At 31.4% G+C, this 19745-nt stretch overlaps 1 protein-coding gene and 4 non-coding genes across 5 annotated transcripts; 1 reads left to right on the forward strand and 4 right to left on the reverse strand.

Annotated features, from left to right (window-relative positions):
* Positions 1-202: 202 nt before the first annotated feature.
* LOC149903107 (5S ribosomal RNA) lies at positions 203-321 on the reverse strand. Its single transcript, XR_016457496.1, has one exon. It is a non-coding gene; the product is annotated as a 5S ribosomal RNA (ribosomal RNA).
* Positions 322-3661: 3340 nt separating this feature from the next.
* Positions 3662-3780, reverse strand: LOC149903108 (5S ribosomal RNA). The gene has a single exon (XR_016457494.1). It is a non-coding gene; the product is annotated as a 5S ribosomal RNA (ribosomal RNA).
* Positions 3781-5064: 1284 nt separating this feature from the next.
* LOC149903109 (5S ribosomal RNA) lies at positions 5065-5183 on the reverse strand. The gene has a single exon (XR_016457495.1). It is a non-coding gene; the product is annotated as a 5S ribosomal RNA (ribosomal RNA).
* A 494-nt stretch (positions 5184-5677) lies between these two features.
* LOC149903110 (5S ribosomal RNA) lies at positions 5678-5796 on the forward strand. The gene has a single exon (XR_016457497.1). It is a non-coding gene; the product is annotated as a 5S ribosomal RNA (ribosomal RNA).
* Positions 5797-18632: 12836 nt separating this feature from the next.
* LOC149903111 (homeobox protein Hox-D4a-like) lies at positions 18633-19511 on the reverse strand. Its single transcript, XM_090109170.1, has one exon. The coding sequence runs from the start codon at positions 19509-19511 to the stop codon at positions 18633-18635; it is 879 nt and encodes a 292-aa protein (XP_089965296.1).
* Positions 19512-19745: the final 234 nt, after the last annotated feature.

Genomic DNA, 19745 nt, shown 5'->3' on the forward strand with positions numbered 1-19745 from the left:
CTGAAGGAAGTTTGTTTTTCATACAAAATAATTTAAGAATTGAGTGGTCCAATACTGCTTTTTAGTTTTTATAGCTTGAAAAATCTGAAACAACATAAGATGTACTTTAAAAACTTCTGTTTATTTTTGCAAAGGGAATTATTAATTTAACATGATTCAAATAGGTATAAAATTAAATAAATTTTAATTTAAAAAGGCAAAAAGCCAACATCACGCGGTGTTCCCAGGCGGTCACCCATCCAAGTACTGACCGTGCCCGACGTTGCTTAACTTCGGTGATCGGACGAGAACCGGTGTATTCAACGTGGTATGGACGTTGGCGATAGCAAAGTTGAAATTAATGAACTATTGTTAATACAGCTGCAGCTGTTCAATTTATATAATTTTTTTTGGAAAAAATATGTACATCGATGAAAAAATCTTAAAAAAATGAGTAATCATTCAATTGAATTTCATGTACCTACTAAAATTATTGTGCTTATTAAAATGTAAACTTTTTCTATTTCAAAAAATATACCTACTTCAAGTAAAAAATAGTTCAAGTGTATATTAAATACATTTAAAACTTCAAATACCATACGAATATATTGCTTAATCATCATTGGTATAATCTGGATTATCGACTTTTAAAAGTCCAGTTGAATGACTATAAACATTAACAACCTCAGATTTTGGGTCCCTCTTGTGAAATTCTATTATTATAGCTATAATATTGACAATCAGACAACACATAAACGTTATCCCTGGTCCCTAGCTGTAAATGTAACGTTTTATTTATATTGTTTTTCGATAACCCTTAGATTGTTCAAATCGTCTGTTTACATCCGAAGGTTTTAGTTTTTATTACGTGTTGCCTTGTCTGAACATATACAGACGGACAGACAGACAGACAAAAATTTAGGTTTGGTATCGATCTAGTAACACCCCCTGCTATTTATTTCTTCAATATTTTCAATGTACAGAATTGATCCTTCTACAGATTTATTTTATGTTTATAGAATAGTAAATAAATCGCATCATCTAAATATAGGTTTCTACTTACTTATAGAATAAATATTGTTTATAACTATTTAGTTATCTCTGGTAACAATGAATGGAGTCATAACAAAAACAATAATCTATACAAGTATTAAAAAGGTGAAGAATTTGTTTATTTGAACGCGCTAATCTCTGGAACTACTGGTTCGATTTGAAAATTTTTTTCGGTGTATTGCTCATTTATCGAGGACGACTTCCTCGATAAAGGCAGAAAAGAAGAGATCGAAGGCAGTGGTGAAAATATTATATTATCATCTCGCTGAGACCAACAAGAGCGGAGCAATGCGGGTAAAACCGCGCAGCACAGCTAGTTAGGTATGCACAAACATAATATATTTGTCTGTGTAGTTATGTATAAACCTTTTGTGAGTGGATTTTTATAATGAGGAACAATCTATACCTACTAATGAGTTCTGACGTTACTTTGAGTTTATACATCAAAAGAATCATAAAACCTCGTCGTTTTGTTATATTTAATGTAGTTATCTCGTTTATAAATAGGCGTGGGCGTCACAAGACAAAATAAGAAAATAAAGTTCCTACGCAATAACTTACAATAAAATTTATTGGAAAAAATAATTTTAGTACAGGTAATATCGATATGAAAAACACATAGGTATTTATAATTTTACACTGAACGCTAAAAATTGCGTTTATAGCATCAGCCATATTATTTTGTTGGTCCATGCTAAGTGCATACGCAAGGAATTTTTTGCATGTTTCATAATTCTTAGTTGGAAATTTAGATTTGCGGTGGCACAGGGGAAAATAATGAATAAAATGTTCATTTTATATTTATTTTATCGCTTTAATATTTTATTTTATCGTTATAAAAACGCCTCACGAAAATGACATTATCTACAGATAGATCAATCTGTCTGCTGTCTTTCAAATGACTGCTTATTTAACTACTAGAGGTCTGCCGTCCGCCCCGGCTTCGCCCATGGTACATATTTCGTAATAAAAGGTAGCCTATGTTCTTTCTCAGGGTCTAAAGATTATCTGTGCCAAATTTCACCAAAATCGGTTCAGTAGTTTATGCGTGAAAACCGTTTGTTCAAACATACAAATACATACATACAAACCTTTCCTCTTTATAATAGATATTATTTATAATTTCGTTCATAAGTTAAATTGATGATATTGTCCAATAAACTAAAGCTTCCTATTCGAACCTAGCTAAAACCTACATCTAACCACTGTATTTATCACCTTGTTTTTTATTTCAAGTATTGCGAGTGAAGCCGTTAACCCGAAGGCTTTTATCGCACCGCTAAAAATAATGTCAAACGGCTACGGTCTACGGCATTGCGTGAAGTAAACTCTGATAAGCTTACAGGCTACAGCAAATGCTTTTGGTTGTGAAAGAAATGAATAAATTTGTAAATTAAGTTGTCATGTTTTGTATACAGTATGTCCAATTAATTATTGTTCATTTATACAAGTACCTACTCTGTATATTGGAAGATGAATTAGGTAAGTTATGAATTTCGTGCTTCGTTTTTTTTAACGATTTTAGAGAAAAGCTACACTTTTTTAATAAATAGGTATTTACCATGTTTAGAAAGCTCTATTTTTTTTTTTTTTTATTGGTAATAGGGAAGCGCTTGACCACAATCTCGCCTGATGTTAAGCTGAGATGTGGTCTAAGATGGAACGCGCTTCCCTAGAAGGTACCTGTTCACTCTACGCTTGAAGACCCCCATATTGTACTCGTCGGGGAACACAGACTCAGGAAGCATGTTCCAGTCCCTCGCGGTTCGGATAAAGAATGTGGAACCGAACCGCTTAGTCCGGGTACATGGAACGTCCACCATGTGGCGATGCCTAGAATCTGTGCGCCTCGACGATCGATGGAAGAACGGGGATGGCGGAACGAGATCTTATGAATATGATGATATGATCTATCTTATGAAAGTTTGTGAGACTATAATTATTATTATTGTAAAATCTTATTCAAATCCGTCCAGAATCCATGGAACCCAGAACCAGAACCCATAATAAAACAAATTTACTTTTGAGCGTATTTTCAATTTAAAAGCTTCACAAAAAGTCTAAAAACAGAACAAAAAACACGGGAGCCTCTGAATAGGTACACTTAGGCTTAAAACGGGTTGAAAAATACAATTTGCTTTTATCAATGGAAGGAGCAAATCAGCTGATGGAGGCCTCGCGGCTGATTTAGGTTTACGGAACACATCTCGTTATTTTATTTTACATTTATAGTCCGAGATCCAGAAGTGGAATTATTTTATCCAACTGATATTATTTGGTGACATAATAAATACTTACTACTTACTTACTTACTTTAACTCATGATTTTTACAATAATTATTTAGTAAGTATTACTAACTTAGATTGGAAATCATAAAGATTTTTAAGATGTTTTGAGAAAGCTCTATTTATATAAGGGCCGATTTTTCAATGCTTGGATAAAACTTATTCGTCGAATAATGTATAAAACTACCATTTTAAAAAACGCATTCTAATTGCCCGTATTTGACAGTTTACGTTACATTTTAATATTATCGTGTAATATTTTATTGGATGGATAAGTTTTATCCAAGCATTGAAAAATCGGCCCTAAAATGAATAAAAAATACAAAAAAATAAAGAAGCAAAAAGCCAACATCACGCGGTGTTCCCAGGCGGTCACCCATCCAAGTACTGACCGCGCCCGACGTTGCTTAACTTCGGTGATCGGACGAGAACCGGTGTATTCAACGTGGTATGGACGTTGGCGATAAATCTATCAAAATTATTGGATTGTTTTTTTTTGTAACTATTGAGTATTTTTTTTTCAAATTATATTCATTCATCCTGGCATTCATCAAATACAATTACTGCAGTCCAATTATTAATCTATAATCTAAGTCTATAATATAAAAATGAATCCCAAAATGTGTTGGTAAGCGCATAACTTGAGAACGGCTGAACCGATTTCGATAATTCTTTTTTTATTATATTCCTTGAAGTACGAGGATGGTTCTTATGTAGAGAAAACGTAAATATGTACCACGGGCGAAGCCGGGGCGGACCGCTAGTACATCATAAAAATGTATGAATTGCTAGGAAAACATTTTTATATGGATTCGATTGCTGGATTAAAATAATGCACCGGACTTAATTTTTAGGTATATGCACACAGATAAAACTGTGTTTATAATTATAATGGTCTAACATCCGAATATAGGTCGACCTGTAGCGGCGTGATAATATAATGAGACCAATTTTATAATAAGTAGGTAAATGTAGTCTATTAAAAAATCTAGGTGGGTTGACTGAAAAAATCCTGGACAGTATATTGTATTTTAACGTCATTGTTAGATTATTCAGAACTGAAGCAAGTACTTATTATTTAAAAAGGTTAAAGTAAATTGTTAGAGCAGATTTAGGCATGAGAATATATTTTGACTTTAGACGCTTATACAATATAATATTAGTGTTAAATGTACATATTATATTACGGTAACAACATAAAAATTATTAACTATTTATATTTAAAAAATTAGGTGAACTAAAGAAAATCTCAGTTAGATCTCAGACTATAAGGCTCTACGTAATGGGAGAAAAAAAATAAAGACAGAATAAAATGAAAAAAAGACATGTGCAAAAAAGCTTCTACGATTTTGTTGATTATAACCAATGAAATTTTACACTTTGTATGGTACACGAAAATCATACATTCAAATTCCGTTCCGATTAACTAATGAAACATTTCTTTAATAAAATATAGGTATTAATATACGTATAAATAATGATTATTTTTTATTTTACCTCATAAATATATTATACATAGGTAAGTATACTGTTTTTACTTACTCAAACAATGGTAGGTAAATTTTAAAGAGCTGGTGTTTTACAGCTTAAATTAGTTTAGTAATCTATAATCGCAAGAGAAACAATATTATGTACATTACTCACATAATTTGTAGACTGTGTGGTTAATTTATTTAAATATTGTGAACAAAAAAGAAAATAACAATACTGAACAATGACTGTAAAATAGAAAAAAAAAGGCAAAAAGGCCGACATCACGCGGTGTTCCCAGGCGGTCACCCATCCAAGTACTGACCGCGCCCGACGTTGCTTAACTTCGGTGATCGGACGAGAACCGGTGTATTCAACGTGGTATGGACGTTGGCGATAGCAATAGTGAAATTAATAATTATAAAATTAAAGCCTCGAAAATTAAATACAACTGTACATTAGATACTTTTCTTTTAAACCTCTTTTTATATTTTTATTACGTGCATTATATTTTTTAGCTCTAGGTTTTTTGAAGAAATCAGTTTAATAATTTTAAATAGAACAACTTGAAAATAGTATTTTGGTTATTCATCAATTTATATCAGCGCCATCTATTGCAATTACGCTGTATCACGTACATGCCTTGAATCACCGAAATGTATTTATAGTTAGAATTTCTCTATATTGAAACTAGATGGCGCTTATCGCCAACAACATATTGCTATCAGTTTACTTTGAATTTTATAATTATTATCACAACGTAAACATGCTATTAATATAAATTATGCGTGTATATATTTTTTTGTACATACCAAACGAGAAAAGTTATTATGAGAGAAGTATTTGACAAGAAAAGTTTAACAAGATCAATAATTTCAACATTGCAATCGCCAACGTCCATACCACGTTGAATACACCGGATCTCGTCCGATCACCGAAGTTAAGCAACGTCGGGCGCGGTCAGTACTTGGATGGGTGACCGCCTGGGAACACCGCGTGATGTTGGCCTTTTGCTGAAAAATTCCAAAATTTTTCAAAACAATTATTATATTTTTTTAGTAATTTGCATTGAATGATTAAAAAAATCTTGAATGATTGTGTTACTTATATTTATTTTTATTCCAGTCGCAGCCGGGACAATAATTGAATTAGCTAATATTATTATGTACAAAGTTCAATAATTTCAAATCAGTTAAGTAAGTCGATTCGATTCGATAAGATTTCCTACAAACTTAGAAATATTACATTTATTTAATTTTAAAGTTGAATAGATTTCTTCCTAGATTAAAAAGCTACAGGAAATAGAATTAAAATGTAAATCCGAGCTGACTATTTCCTGTCCGCAAATCCGATCGAACCGCCTCTAAATATTCATGGGGAACGCTATCTGAAAATCTATGTCCGCTAGATATGGATATCTACCTATTTCCTATGTAAATCCTGGTTTTACTACCTTTTTTTTATTGTTATAGGTAAATTTTTAAGGCTTTTAGTGTATATTATTTTAAAATATTTTTTTATTATTTCATTTCATTTTAATCTAAGAAAGAAAAAAGATATTACTACGAAATTAGAGAAGCATAACTATTGTTTGCTATGTCAAAATACAGACACTTAATTACCTACTTATTTATGGAAAATAGACCTCAAAGAGAAATTAGCTAGGAGTATACCTAATAAATTATTGTTTTAAGAGCCGGTCAAATAAAAAGGTAAATTTAATTATTTTACTTATGTTAAGTATTATAGTTTTTAATTCAATTTATTTTCCCCGAAAAAATGTTAGAGGTTTCGTTTTCTGATTGTTTCTTCTCTAAAAAAAACAGAACCGTCTAAATGTTTGTAAATGAAAATTTACTTATCTAATCACTTCCTCTGTTTCATGGTAGAATTAATATTTGACATAATAATGAATCTTCTGCTATTGAGATTATCAAAAGCTTTAGTTGTCTATGTGATTTTCTACGAACATAAAAAGCTCGAAAGAAGCATAAATAATTCATATCATTGCAAAATGTAATTACTTATTAAAAAAACTATCATTGGACTTCTTTCACATTTGCTATCCTTTGTAGCGATAGACTAGTAGACTCAAAGAATTTACAATAGGTACTTTACAAAACGTAATGCCAAATTAAAAATACTACTCTATGGTTTTTATAAAAAAACCTCGATAACATGTAAATGCCGGTACTATTTTACCCTGAACCTTCATCACTCGCAGTCTAACTTTTTGTAACAACTTAGTTTCTTTGACAAACGACGTAGGCCTTTGAAAGAAGCCGGAAAATGAATTGTAGTTCCCTTTTTAGATACTTTTCTTTGCAGTCTTTAATTTTGAAGTTACTCAAAGTAACCACGTTGTGGCGGTTAAAATTTAGTTATTTTAATAAATTGAATCCTCGATAACGAAATTTAATTTAAAAGAATACTTACCTAATTTATTTGCATATTATCCAATGTTAAAATTTAATTTAAATAAATGTTTATGTCTTACTTACGTAAAATGATATTATGTACCATGTATGTACCAAGAATAAAATATATTTTCATGTGAAAAGAGAAAACTACAATATTTTCACAAAACACGTTCTCTGATAAAAGCCCTCAAGAAATAAAATAGAATGACTTGCTTTTTGAAGAATTGCTTCATTTAGCTTCCACGAGGGACGATTTATCCAGCATGGCCACTATAGCTACAGAATTTTAAGGTTTAGTTTGCATTTGTATTCATGTCCTATTTTGTAAATAACCGAGCGAATATTAGATCTAATCGTTATATGCACAAACAGTCGAACGAATCATTTAGCACCTGCTTTTTGCACCTGCAATTATGATGATTTGAATTGAATGCTTTTCTTAAGTTTCTTTAATGAATGAAATATAATAGTTTGAAATTGAGATTAACGAAATAAAGAATTTGACTTCATTTCGTGTTGCCAGAAAATAATGACTTTATAAATATTAAAAAGTTTAATACGTTTATAATAAAGTATTAGGTATTACTTTTAAACTATAACTAAATTAATAACAACAAGAACAGCGATGCAATTTTTTACATAGTGCCTGGTGGGCAACCATAACATAACAATTAACAAGTGCGCAAGACTATTTATTTTTTAACGTTCGTAATTGTTTGCATACAATTAAATTGAACTGAGAAGACAAATCGTCGTAGTATACCGTCCAAAGACTTTCAGAACTTTCAACATAACTTACAACATAGGACGAATCTCATAAATATGTAGGCCATCCCACGATCATTTGTTGCTCCCGTGAGCCGGTACGTGACACACAGCTTTATACGTATGTTATTTATTGAAAAACTTCGCAATGTAACGACACAATATACAGATACATACAGTAAGGAAACTTCATACAAAATGTTCGAAATGGCTCCCCCCCCATCAAGCGTGTTTACAAGGGTATTGAGGGGGATCGATAGTAGCGGGTGACACATCCACAGATTTTGAATATAGTATGGAAAAAAGTTTAAAGTGATGTCAATTCACATTAAATAAATATCGATTGTTTCAGTTTGTAGCCCTTTCAATAAATATATTTGTAAATACCATATCTGACTACAAGTTAAAAAGAGACTATTTTTTAATTTCTATAGATATGGCAGTATGAGTTTTATATTATGTTGACATATTTTCTATCAAAATGATAGCTACAAATAGTACCTATTAGGAGTCCAGTCTGTTTAAAGATCGCATCTATTTTTTACGCAATCTAGAAGAGCACGAAAATATAAAAAAGGAAACCTTAAAAAAATCTTGTTTAAATTTATGTGCATAATTACGTAAATATTAGGGAAGACAAAGATAGATATTATAATTATTGTATTTTTATCGATACGTGGCGTCTCCACTTTGTCAAGCACTAAGCCTGTCAAACTATTTTCTTTTTCTTCCTAAAACAAAAAGGTAGAGGTTCTATGCTCGTATAATAATAATTTTAATTTATTTTTGCATATTTTGTGTTTTTTAATTTAATTTAATTTATCGTTTTAAAAATAATTTAGTAGGTATACCTACATACAAGTATTGTAAATTCTGGTTTAAAATAAATATTGAATATATGTATAATACAAATATCAAGCATTATAAATAATTTAGGTACATTAAATAACCTTCGGCGTCCATAACAAAACTAAATTTCGAAATATAGCACTGATAAAAACGTATTTACTTTTACAAGTTACTTGTAAATTCATATTTAGGCTACACCATTTTTGTATTTTAACGGGTTTTAATCTCCAAATTACCACAAAATCAACTGTGAAAAAAAGCAAACAGAAATATACAGGCCGAATTGATAACCTTCTCCTTTATTTTTCAAGTCGGTTAAATATCAAAAAGTAACAGCCCTATAGCTATACGTCATAATTTCATAGGGGGGGCTTAGTTTCCTAACTGTATGTACGTAGTATATATCTGTCAACTGTGGTAACGATTTATGAAGAATTTTCGTGAAAACGTTTTTAAACTTTTTTATGTGACAGGCAGAGACTAACACCATTTCTATAAAAAACCTTATTTTTTTATGTATTTTCTAGTTGTTATGTTGTTGAAATATTTTTGTTAAACTGTGTAGAAATAAGTACATTACGGCCAATTTCGATGTATCATCAAATAGGTAACGTCTAATTGTTATTCTAAAAATTATTTAAATTTTAAATCAACATGCTTATTCAAGCATAAATTTAATTTTGTTAGATTACTACCTACTTGATTTAATTCTGAATCGAATATTTAACAAACAAAGCTTCTAAAGTCTAAATTATTCCATCAACAAATAACTACTTTTTAATGTAAAAATTTCCAATTATTTCCACAATTGATTTTCGTTTATTTCCAATTTCAGATTCTTGTTAACCCGATTTGATCTCGTGCCAACAATCCATCACCAATCTAAGTTTTGGCAAGCTATTATTGTGCCTAGATTAAGCCTAAGTTAGGCTATTAAATTGGAAAAGTCTATTACCACAGACTAATAATAATATACTACGTCTATTACTATTCTTGATTTTCAATTATAGTTGTACAAATACCTATGTGTTATTTGATTCCGTGAATGATTTACCTACACTGTTTAAAATTGAATTTTGTTGTATGTATCATGGTGTAGATTAAAAAAATGATTTAAATAGCTCTAAGCTCATCATGTTATTCAAGGTGTATTAAATTAAAAATATCAATAAAACATAGCATTGCTTAAATGTATTTTTGGTTCCATTGAAGACTCAGTTAAAAAAAAACAGAATAAGTAGATTGTCCTTATACTTCACGGAAATTTATACATTTTTATTATTTTGAATTGAACATTGAGTAAAATTTCAAGGTCTCGTCATGGTAATACTGTCACGTACGTCATGGAGTAAGGCGAAGATTTTGGTATCTTCGCCTAAGAAGTATCACTTCTGACACGTGTACTCGGCACTCACGCTCTTTTTTATTCGAAGCAAAATGTTAATCTAAAATATGTGACATCATTTTATTTTTCTCAAAACAAATGTTTGTTGTAATATTAAAAAAAAACAATTCTACAAAACTCGAGTAATAAAAATCAATCAATAAACCAAATAGGGTTGATACATTTTAATTAAACACCTACATACAGTGTTTTTATACCCGAAAATTAATGTACAATCAATAGCTTTAAAGTCGGTTAATCTGGGCAGGTGCGGTCTGAAATTGATCGCTGGCCAATGTCCCGTAAAATGTAAATGTTGATTTTTAGGGTTGGCAATGAAAAGTTTTTAATTAAAACGTGAAGAGAGGTAATGTGTGTGAAATGCACTTTCGGTTTGCATAAGAGAAGGTTGTCAATGTTGAATATATGTTTGAACTGTTTTAAAAGTTAATATTGCTTGCTTTAATTTATTTTAACATTGTTTATGATTATGTTAGGTACATAATCATAAACAATGTATATTCAGGTAGGTTATATTAGGGTACGTAAAACTTAGTTTTAGCAAACGGCTGCCGCATAAATCTAGCTTTAGCAATTTGCCTAATTAGACTCACTGCCTAAAATAAAATATATAATATAACAAACATACCTTGAATGATACCTAATTCAGGAAAAATGTACCAATGCTACTGGGATTTAAAAAAATTAAAACCTCATCTTAACTTTACTCTTAACAATGTAATTGTATCCGTCATGTAAAACTAAGTTGCGGCAGCCCTATCAAATTTTAAATTGTTAATTTACCAAACAATAAGTTGTTGATAATGTGGATTTGCTTCGGTAAACAAAGTATACGGAACCTTTGCAATATAAATTATTATAAACTGTATAATCTGCCATCTCATTACTTCGTTATATGAGAATTTATAATAATAAAATGGTTGTTTTTGTTTTTCATGTTTGTTATTGTAGATAGATACTTACTCGTTTCGTGATTTACCTAATATGTATAATATGTAGCTATAAAGTAAGTTTCATTTAAGTAGGTAATTTAGGTTAGGAATCCGACATAACCCACGGCCCTTTCCCCGGAAGCCGTCGCGTGGGTATCTATGCAAGATTTCCCCACTTAAAAAAAAAGGTATTCCTACTAAGCACAGATTAATTAGTAAATAGGTACTTACTTCGAAAATTAAAAGGTAATTAGTATTCAAAATGCTTGAATTCCATTTTTATTGTACTTTCCAAAAAAATTTTCATTCACAATCTTCGAGCAAACTCTTATCAAAATTAGATTAGCTACAGCATATAACCAGTCATAGACAAACTTACCTTCACAACAACGCGAACTGAAGGATTGACCTGCTATGACCGAGAGTCAAATAAATTTAAAAAACACTGTGAAAAGTCTTCAAATTTATTTCTTCTTCAAAATACGAACAATGCATAATTAAGAAAATTTTACATTTAAGAATTAATTCACCAACGGTACTAAATATTCTGTATTCACTATTTAACATGACAATATAACTAACGAACCCTTAAAATTTATACAAAACTAGCCGTGCCGCGCGGTTTCACCCGCGTGGCTCCCCTCCTGTTGGTCTTAGCGTGATGATATATAGCCTATAACCTTCCTCGATAAATGGGCTATCTAACAACGAAAGAATTTTTCAGATCGGAACAGTAGTTCCTGAAATTAGCGCGTTCAAACAAACTCTTCAGCTTTATAATATTAGTACATATATAGATTACGACCAATGAATAGAGATTATTCAAAAACGTAAAAAAAGCGTAAATTTTCAGAACATCGAATATACAAACGAGGCACCAGCAGTGAATTCTTACGACGAGAAATAATTAAGAATCATAAAATGCCCATTGGTCCTTCGAGAACTGCTACACACGAAAATGGATTTTTCAGATACTGTGGTTATACGTCATAAGGGCTATTTTCCCGTGCAGTGTTCGGATCATCTAATCTTGGTTTATAGCAAATGACAGATCGAATGACATTTTCATAGGTCCTAAAACGAATGGACGCAAGATGATAAAGTTTAGGGCGTTACATGTGGACTTTTTATGGGTTGATGTTTTAAATATTGGATTTTTGTTACGAGCCATGTTCGTATTATGTTTTATGTTACTGAACTTTACTAAAATTTTATGTAATATTTTTATAAACTATTTTTGAAAAGTATATTATGTTATTTTAACCAACGCGGACGGATTCGTAGCGTATATAATATTTATTAATTTTCTCTGAAATATTGAAAAAATATTACAGTAAATATTATAATGTCTGAAGATTTAAATTATGTGCCAAATAACGTTATACTTAAGAAAGGGAGAAGACCTGTTAAGTTCACAAATAATTTTATTTGATTTGGTACAAATAAGTTAAGTGAAGATAATAAATATTTATTATATAAATCAGATAAAAGAAAAGGCGTATATAAAACAGGAGAGTAAAATATTAATTAAACACCAAAACACAAACGAACAAAAGTATCAGAGTTAATAAAATTTAAGCAACACAATAAAATAACGGGGTCCTACTCCGTATCAAATGCAGATCTAAAATTTTGTTTTGCAAATACATTTTGAAACAAATTTAAATTTCCATTTATCAAGGATCAAACCCGATCCATTCGTTCCGCCAGCAAATGATATTGCATTGTACAATGAATCCCATCTAGATAGCGAAAACTTTAAAAAACGTCATATAACACACAAAATTTTGTAAAGAAATAACTACTCTATCTCATGAGCTATAAGATTTAGTTTGCAACGACTTGAATTGCAAGATTCAAGCTGATAAATTTAATAAAACCGTAAAAGGCATAAACATAACCAATGCAATCTATAGCATACCACTACTTACATAAGGCTTAGATTAGAATGACGAAATAGATGGAATGGATAACATAAGTTTTGAAAGCCGTGACCTATTAGCAGTGACAAAACATACGGTTGTCAGCGTGATATGGGATTTATTATGCCATAATGTTTTGATGACCCTCTTCACGTAGTTTTTCTTATTGCCAATGCAATAGAGTTGATATTTGCAAAGCTGAAATTAGCCCAACTGGTGGAATAAAATAATTAGGACCGTAACAAGAGTGTACAATTCATTTTGCGAGTATGAATGGTTGGTAAATAAAAGATTCCCGTTTATTGTCCACAGATGGGTATTGGGATCAATTGTTTTCGAGGTATTAATTTGAACGGTACTTTCATGTTGATGAAGAATAATGAAATTAGCATTGAGAATATATTTTTCAGGTTTTCTGCGGTTGATTTTGATAGGCTGAGTGAAATGAACTTTGCGAAACATCATTTTACTTTCGTGCAGGTAACTTTAATATTATGTTTCTACACAATAATGTGGAATTAGCAGATAAATATTTCATTTCAATAATTATTTTTCACTATGAAAATGCCGATACCAACCACAAACCGAATATCAATTAATAATACTCATTACGCACAATGCAAACAATATTAAATGCAAATGAATTTAAACCAATAGTACTGATTTACATCGAAATACAGGTCAATATAGAGGAGCTAGGTAATGTTGATCCAGGATTACGTGTGCGTGCTCATTCACCAATCACACAGCTCGATTCTGATGGAACGAACCAACAATCAACATTCAAATTTCAAATCGAATTTCGAAATTCGTTTTTAAAAATTGATTGCCAGTTTATATTCGGTGTCGATGGTTTTCAATTTGACAAATAAAATACAGGATAAGTTAGATCGGTAGACAATAGAGTTTGTGAATATTTTCCTTTTATGAATGTAATTTAATAAAATATTTATAATTTTCTAAACACAGCTGGCTTCATAGTCAATATTATAGTCAAACTTATTAAGGCGTTACCCGGCAATTTCGACTATGTTCAACCTCTATAAAGTCTGGTACAACATAAAGCACAATACCGAAAAAAATATATAAAATAGGATGGTCTTTGATCTTTAATAATTAATTGCTCGCGAGGACTTTTTTCCAAAGTTAATAGATTTCTAGAAAAAAAATGTGCCGTGGTCATCGATTTTTCCGCAAATACTCTATAAACTTCGTAACCTGCTGACTTAGAGCTCTGAAAATTTTATGTTTAATAAATTATCAGTTACACAACAGTCCCTGACGAGGATTTTTTGTTTCACTGATTGGTATCTTTTTAAATACAAAATGCGAGGAAAAAAGAAAGTGCAGCGGGAGAGGTTTGAGATCCGTCAAGTATGGTCAAGGTTATTAGCGCATGTATAAGCCTTAATTGAAACTTCATATAATTATATTTTAATAACAAACATTGCTGTAACTAAAACTTACTGTAAGACTCAAGATTGTAAACATTGAGAGTTGAGACTCAAGATTGTAAACATTGAGGTTTTGGATACTCTAAAAATATTATTCGAAGCAATTTCATTCAGAACTAATTAATATTGAAGACCCGTTAAGAAAATAGGTACCTTGTGCATTCTAAAGAGTTATAACTAACTGAATAATTAAATCTCCACATGTTTTATGGCTTCTCAACCGAAACAAACTAATGTTATTTGCAAATAATTCCCACCCTCCGTACCTAATTGCTGACCGAATCTCTTCAGCAAATAAATCACATTGAACACTTAATGACAAGCCAAACGTAAAGAAGATGCAATTGATGAAAAACAAATTCAAAATGGTTTCCGAAATCAAATAGATACCAATGAACTGCCGCGTGGCGTATTATGGCTGTGCAAATTTAAAAATAAAATTCGTATATGCCAGTCAGTCTAATTTGAATCTTATTCAGTTGCATTAAGGTTTATTTAAATTGAATGGGTAGCAAAATTGGTGGGTAATGTTATGGCTGTACACGCCAGAGATCGAGGGTTGTGCCACGTTCTATTTGCGTTCGAAAAACACACAATCATTCAAATTTAGACCTTATTTAATAACAATAAGGGCTAGTATGGATTTTGGGAAGTGTTGTAGTTATGAAAACTTTTTATATGGATGCACGCGGCACGTCCATAGATAATAAATGCTTTCGACAAATAATTACGTTGTTTGATTTTAGACGGATGATGGTAGTTGGTAAATATTCCCTCGTGGGATATTGTGGGGATTACTTTTCTGCTTTATTTGATAATTATTAATAGAAATAATTTTCTATTTAGAAATGGAAATTGTTGTATTGCTACGCTAATACGATTGCATATGAATGTTTGAAGTCTAATAAGATAATAATGAGAAGATAAGAAATTAGAAATAGGTTTTTTGTGGCGAAAAATTAAACAAATAACATGAAACCATAAACTTTAACGAACCACAAATTTTAACGAAAACGTTTGCCAAAAGGTGTCCCGTCAATTATTAATAATAATTAGTGTATGAAAAAAATTTTTAGGTCATCTAGTAACATTACTTGATCTCTTTAATCTAATTATTGTTTCAAATAAAATGAATAAATAAAACCCGGTTACTCGAATGCTGGTCGTACATTTGCACGAATACGCAAACCCACAATATTTAATGAAAGACCTATAGTATTATATTATTGTCTATAGGACTACATTTGCAATTAATGCTTTTCCCTACATTAGTGCAAACATTCGTATTTCGTACGAACATTTGCACGCAAGTGAGTGACACAGCTAAAATCTAAATACAGGTAGAAACCACATAGAAACACCCGTATTTGACAATCAATACCAATAAGAGCGAACACTGATTGAAACTTACGATTATAATTGACCTGACCTATCGGTAATGTGATTTCCAGCTAGGTTATATTGGGATAACCATAGATTCGGCTAATTTGTAGCGTTCAAAACTGTTAGGCCAATGTTTGCAAATGCCGTTGCGATGTGCATGTCTACATAGTAATTTTTATAGAGAAAAATGCATCTAGATTTTTATCACAACTTAATGTAAGCAAAATTAACTTGAATAGGTACCTATAATGTACTCTTTTATTAATTATATGCGTAAGTAATCCAAGAAGCATAAAAAATAGGTTCATTATTATTGATTTCCGGGATTGCGTCATTTTCCCGGGATAAAAAGTAGCCTATGTCCTTTCTCGGGTATCAAAATATCTCCATACCAAATTTCATGAAAATTGGTTCAGTAGTTTAGGCGTGATTGAGTAACAGACAGACAGACAGAGTTACTTTCGCATTTATAATATTAGTATGGATTTATTAAATTACAAGAATATTTTATCTTCTACACTAACTTTAGCGGCAGTGCGTCGATGTTTCAACTCTAAAGTGTCTAAACTGCTCTTAAAACTTTGGATTAAAGCAATAAATAATGGAAGAATAATACCGTCTTATTCGAGTAAATTATTGGTCGTAAACTTCAGAATTTTAAGCAATTACTAAAATCACTTGTAAAATACCAATAATATCTAAAAGTGTTATAGGAACAAAATAATGCATGCATATTATCTCAATTAACCCTATTAATATAATTTGACTGACCGGTTGGCTTGGTTGGTAGTGACCCTGCCTTCCAAGCCAGAGGTCGTGGGTTCGATTCCCACCTGGGGCAAATATTTGTGTGATGAACATAGATGTTTGCTCTGTGTCTGGGTGTTAATTACCTATCCATATAATTATTTATTTAAAATTATATATTATGTATGTTTATCAGCCACCTGGTTTCCATAACACAAGAGAAAGCTTAGTATGGGATCAGATCGTGGCGTGTGTGAAAATTGTCCTGAAATATTTATTTATTTAATATATTAAAAACAAACATTTGAATTAGGAGCTGTGCAAAATATGTTTTTACATAATATTATGGAGACTATTTATAATCCGATAATTCGCAGTTAATGCACTGAATAAAAAAAGACGCTTTCAATGTATTTTAACATTGAAAGCGTCTTTTTTTAAAGAGCATAATTCAAAATTTAAATTTAAAATTTAAATTGCAAAAGGTAAGGGAACCAAAATAAACAATTCCGAAGTGCTTGAAACTATTGAAATAAATCTTATCAAAGTTTATATTGAGTTTGCAACTGCTCAGTAGTTTTCAAGTTTCACAGATTGTTCATCCATTTAACATGTTTGTGTAATAACAAAACTTATAAAACAGTTTTTACTGACTATCAAGTAAATACTATTAAATCCAGTCTGGCTATGCGTAGCTGTTAAATTACTGATTCCAGAAAGATTTAAATTTTAGGTAGGTAACATCATCATAATATTGTGGAATATTAATTTTAAGAACTGTCCCCGTTAACCTTGTTAATAAATAAAATAAACTACGTTAATACTATCACAGATTATAATATTACTAGCGGTCCGCCCCGGCTTCGCCCGTGGTACATATTTCACAATAAAAGGTAGCCTATGTTCTTTCTCAGGGTGTAAGGATTACCTGTGCCAAATTTCATCAAAATCGGCCCAGTAGTTTATGCGTGACAACCATACATACATACATACATACTTACATACAAACCTTTCCTCTTTATAATATTAAGTATAGATAATAATATTCCGTACTATTAAGTAAGTATTCTGTGTCATTCCTGTAGTTTAAGTTAATTTGAATTAATATTGTAAAATTGGGCACAACTAAGTAATAATGTCATTATTATCATTGTGTGAAAAATTATTGCGATTCTATATTGTTTTCCTGTTTATTTGTTACAATTTTTTGTATTAATTTGTAAATTTTGAATGTAGGCGAAAATAAAACGTGAAAAAATAAATGTAAATGAATAAACAAATGCTGCGAAAATAGAACCTCCCTTTATACTTATATATGTCGTTAAAATAGTTAAATAATTTCATCAGTTGTTTCATAGAATGTGGTTGTATAGAGCAGACAGATAACAAATAATTAAGTTTTGTGGAGCTATTTTCGTCCAACTGCAATTAAAATGTCTAATGCGTTAAAATGATTAGAAAAAAAAAAATAAAAAATTGAATCTCCGAAAAAAGCACCAAAGAAAAGGGGGAGAAATAAGTTATTTTAATATCATGTCCCCCGCATTCCACATGACTCTTGAAATTCGTTTCCCCAATAAAATGCTCAATGACATTTCATTACGTCACCCTAATCAAATTAAACATTCCATGCAAAATAAAAAACAATTGTACCATTCATAAAATTTATTATATCTAACAAGCTGTAGATTTTATAAAAATATCATGTCCTTATCACGTTTCCTTAATTCTATTTCATAAATTATTACTATTTACAAATTGTTTATAAATTATTTACTTAAATTATACATTCGTCTTGGAAAAAGTTTACAGTCATATATATGTCTTCACTTATTGTCTTTAAACATTAAACGTTGGCTTAAGTTACAATGTTTACTTAAGTCAGTAAATATAAGCAAATTATATTTTTAACTTGACAAAACGTTAATTGATCATAAATTACTTCTATCTATAACTAATGTTATAACTCAAGAGTATCGCGACAAATTCTGAGCTTCATAACTAGTATCATTATCACTGACTACATCAATTTGTTCATTGTCACACGAGTCGAAAGAATTCTTGGAGCAAGAAGATTTCGTACAGCAGCACTTTTTAGTCCTGCCGTCAGCGCTCATTGGAGTTTCTTCCTTCTTCAGCTTAACGCGACGGTTCTGGAACCAAATCTTCACCTGTTTCTCTGACAACTTCAATCTGGACGCAATTTCAATACGCCTCAATCTTGAAAGGTACATGTTCATGGAAAACTCTCTTTCCAATTCGAGAAGTTGTGTTCCCGTGAAGGCTGTTCGGATTCTCTTGCTAGAATCTTCTTTAAGAGGCACGCGTTTCAGATCCTTTGAGTAGCCGGGCAGTAATTCTTCAGGATGAGCGAGTGGAGGGCTCGGAGTACCGTTGCGACTTTCACTTGACAATGACGGCGATCTCTGACCTTGGCTCTTCGACGGAGATGTTGCGGTCGCCTTGTAAGGATGATGCAAATACGGAGACACAGACTTCTTTCTCCTACTCACAAAATTCACTGGCTCTTCTTCAGTTTTCACGTATCCCTCAAAAGATCGCTCACTTTGTGCTGGCTCGTAGAAATCTGGTTGACGCGGTAATTGATGTATGAGCGGATATCTAAAATTCAGATGTTCTAAAAACGGTCTGAATAAATCCGGCGCTCTTTGCTGTTGTAAGCCGAGAGTGAGCAAATTGTTTAATGGATATGGATACGGTAAAATCTTTGGACGTGGATCCATTTGGCTCATTAGATTGTAACTGTGCAAGGGACTGGACACTTCACTCTTCTTGCGGTCGTTCGGTTCACTGATTAACGTATCTACTAAGAAGGAACGTGACATTTTGCTGTGTACTACTCGCTTCGACGTATGCTTTGCAACTGATTAAGAAGGGTGAGATCACTGGAAAGTAACAATTACAAAAACTACCCCCACTTAGTGCACCCTATTGTAAATAAACACAATAGGCCTCACTCGAAGCGTTTTGGCAATTATGTGGCCCATCCCACCCTTTTGTCGGTCTCTACCCCAGCGATAGTTGAAAAAAACTGTATTCGTATGAATGGAGCATTTTAG

Source organism: Colias eurytheme, chromosome 14 (assembly GCF_061535395.1).
Source record: "Colias eurytheme isolate Ceu_HAF_F1 chromosome 14, ilColEury1 Martin Lab GWU primary, whole genome shotgun sequence".
NCBI classification, from domain to species: domain Eukaryota; kingdom Metazoa; phylum Arthropoda; class Insecta; order Lepidoptera; family Pieridae; genus Colias; species Colias eurytheme.

Excerpts from the sequence above, each read along its gene's own strand:
- LOC149903111 (XM_090109170.1), bottom strand. The coding sequence starts at position 19,511 with ATGTCACGTTCCTTCTTAGTAGATACGTTAATCAGTGAACCGAACGAC.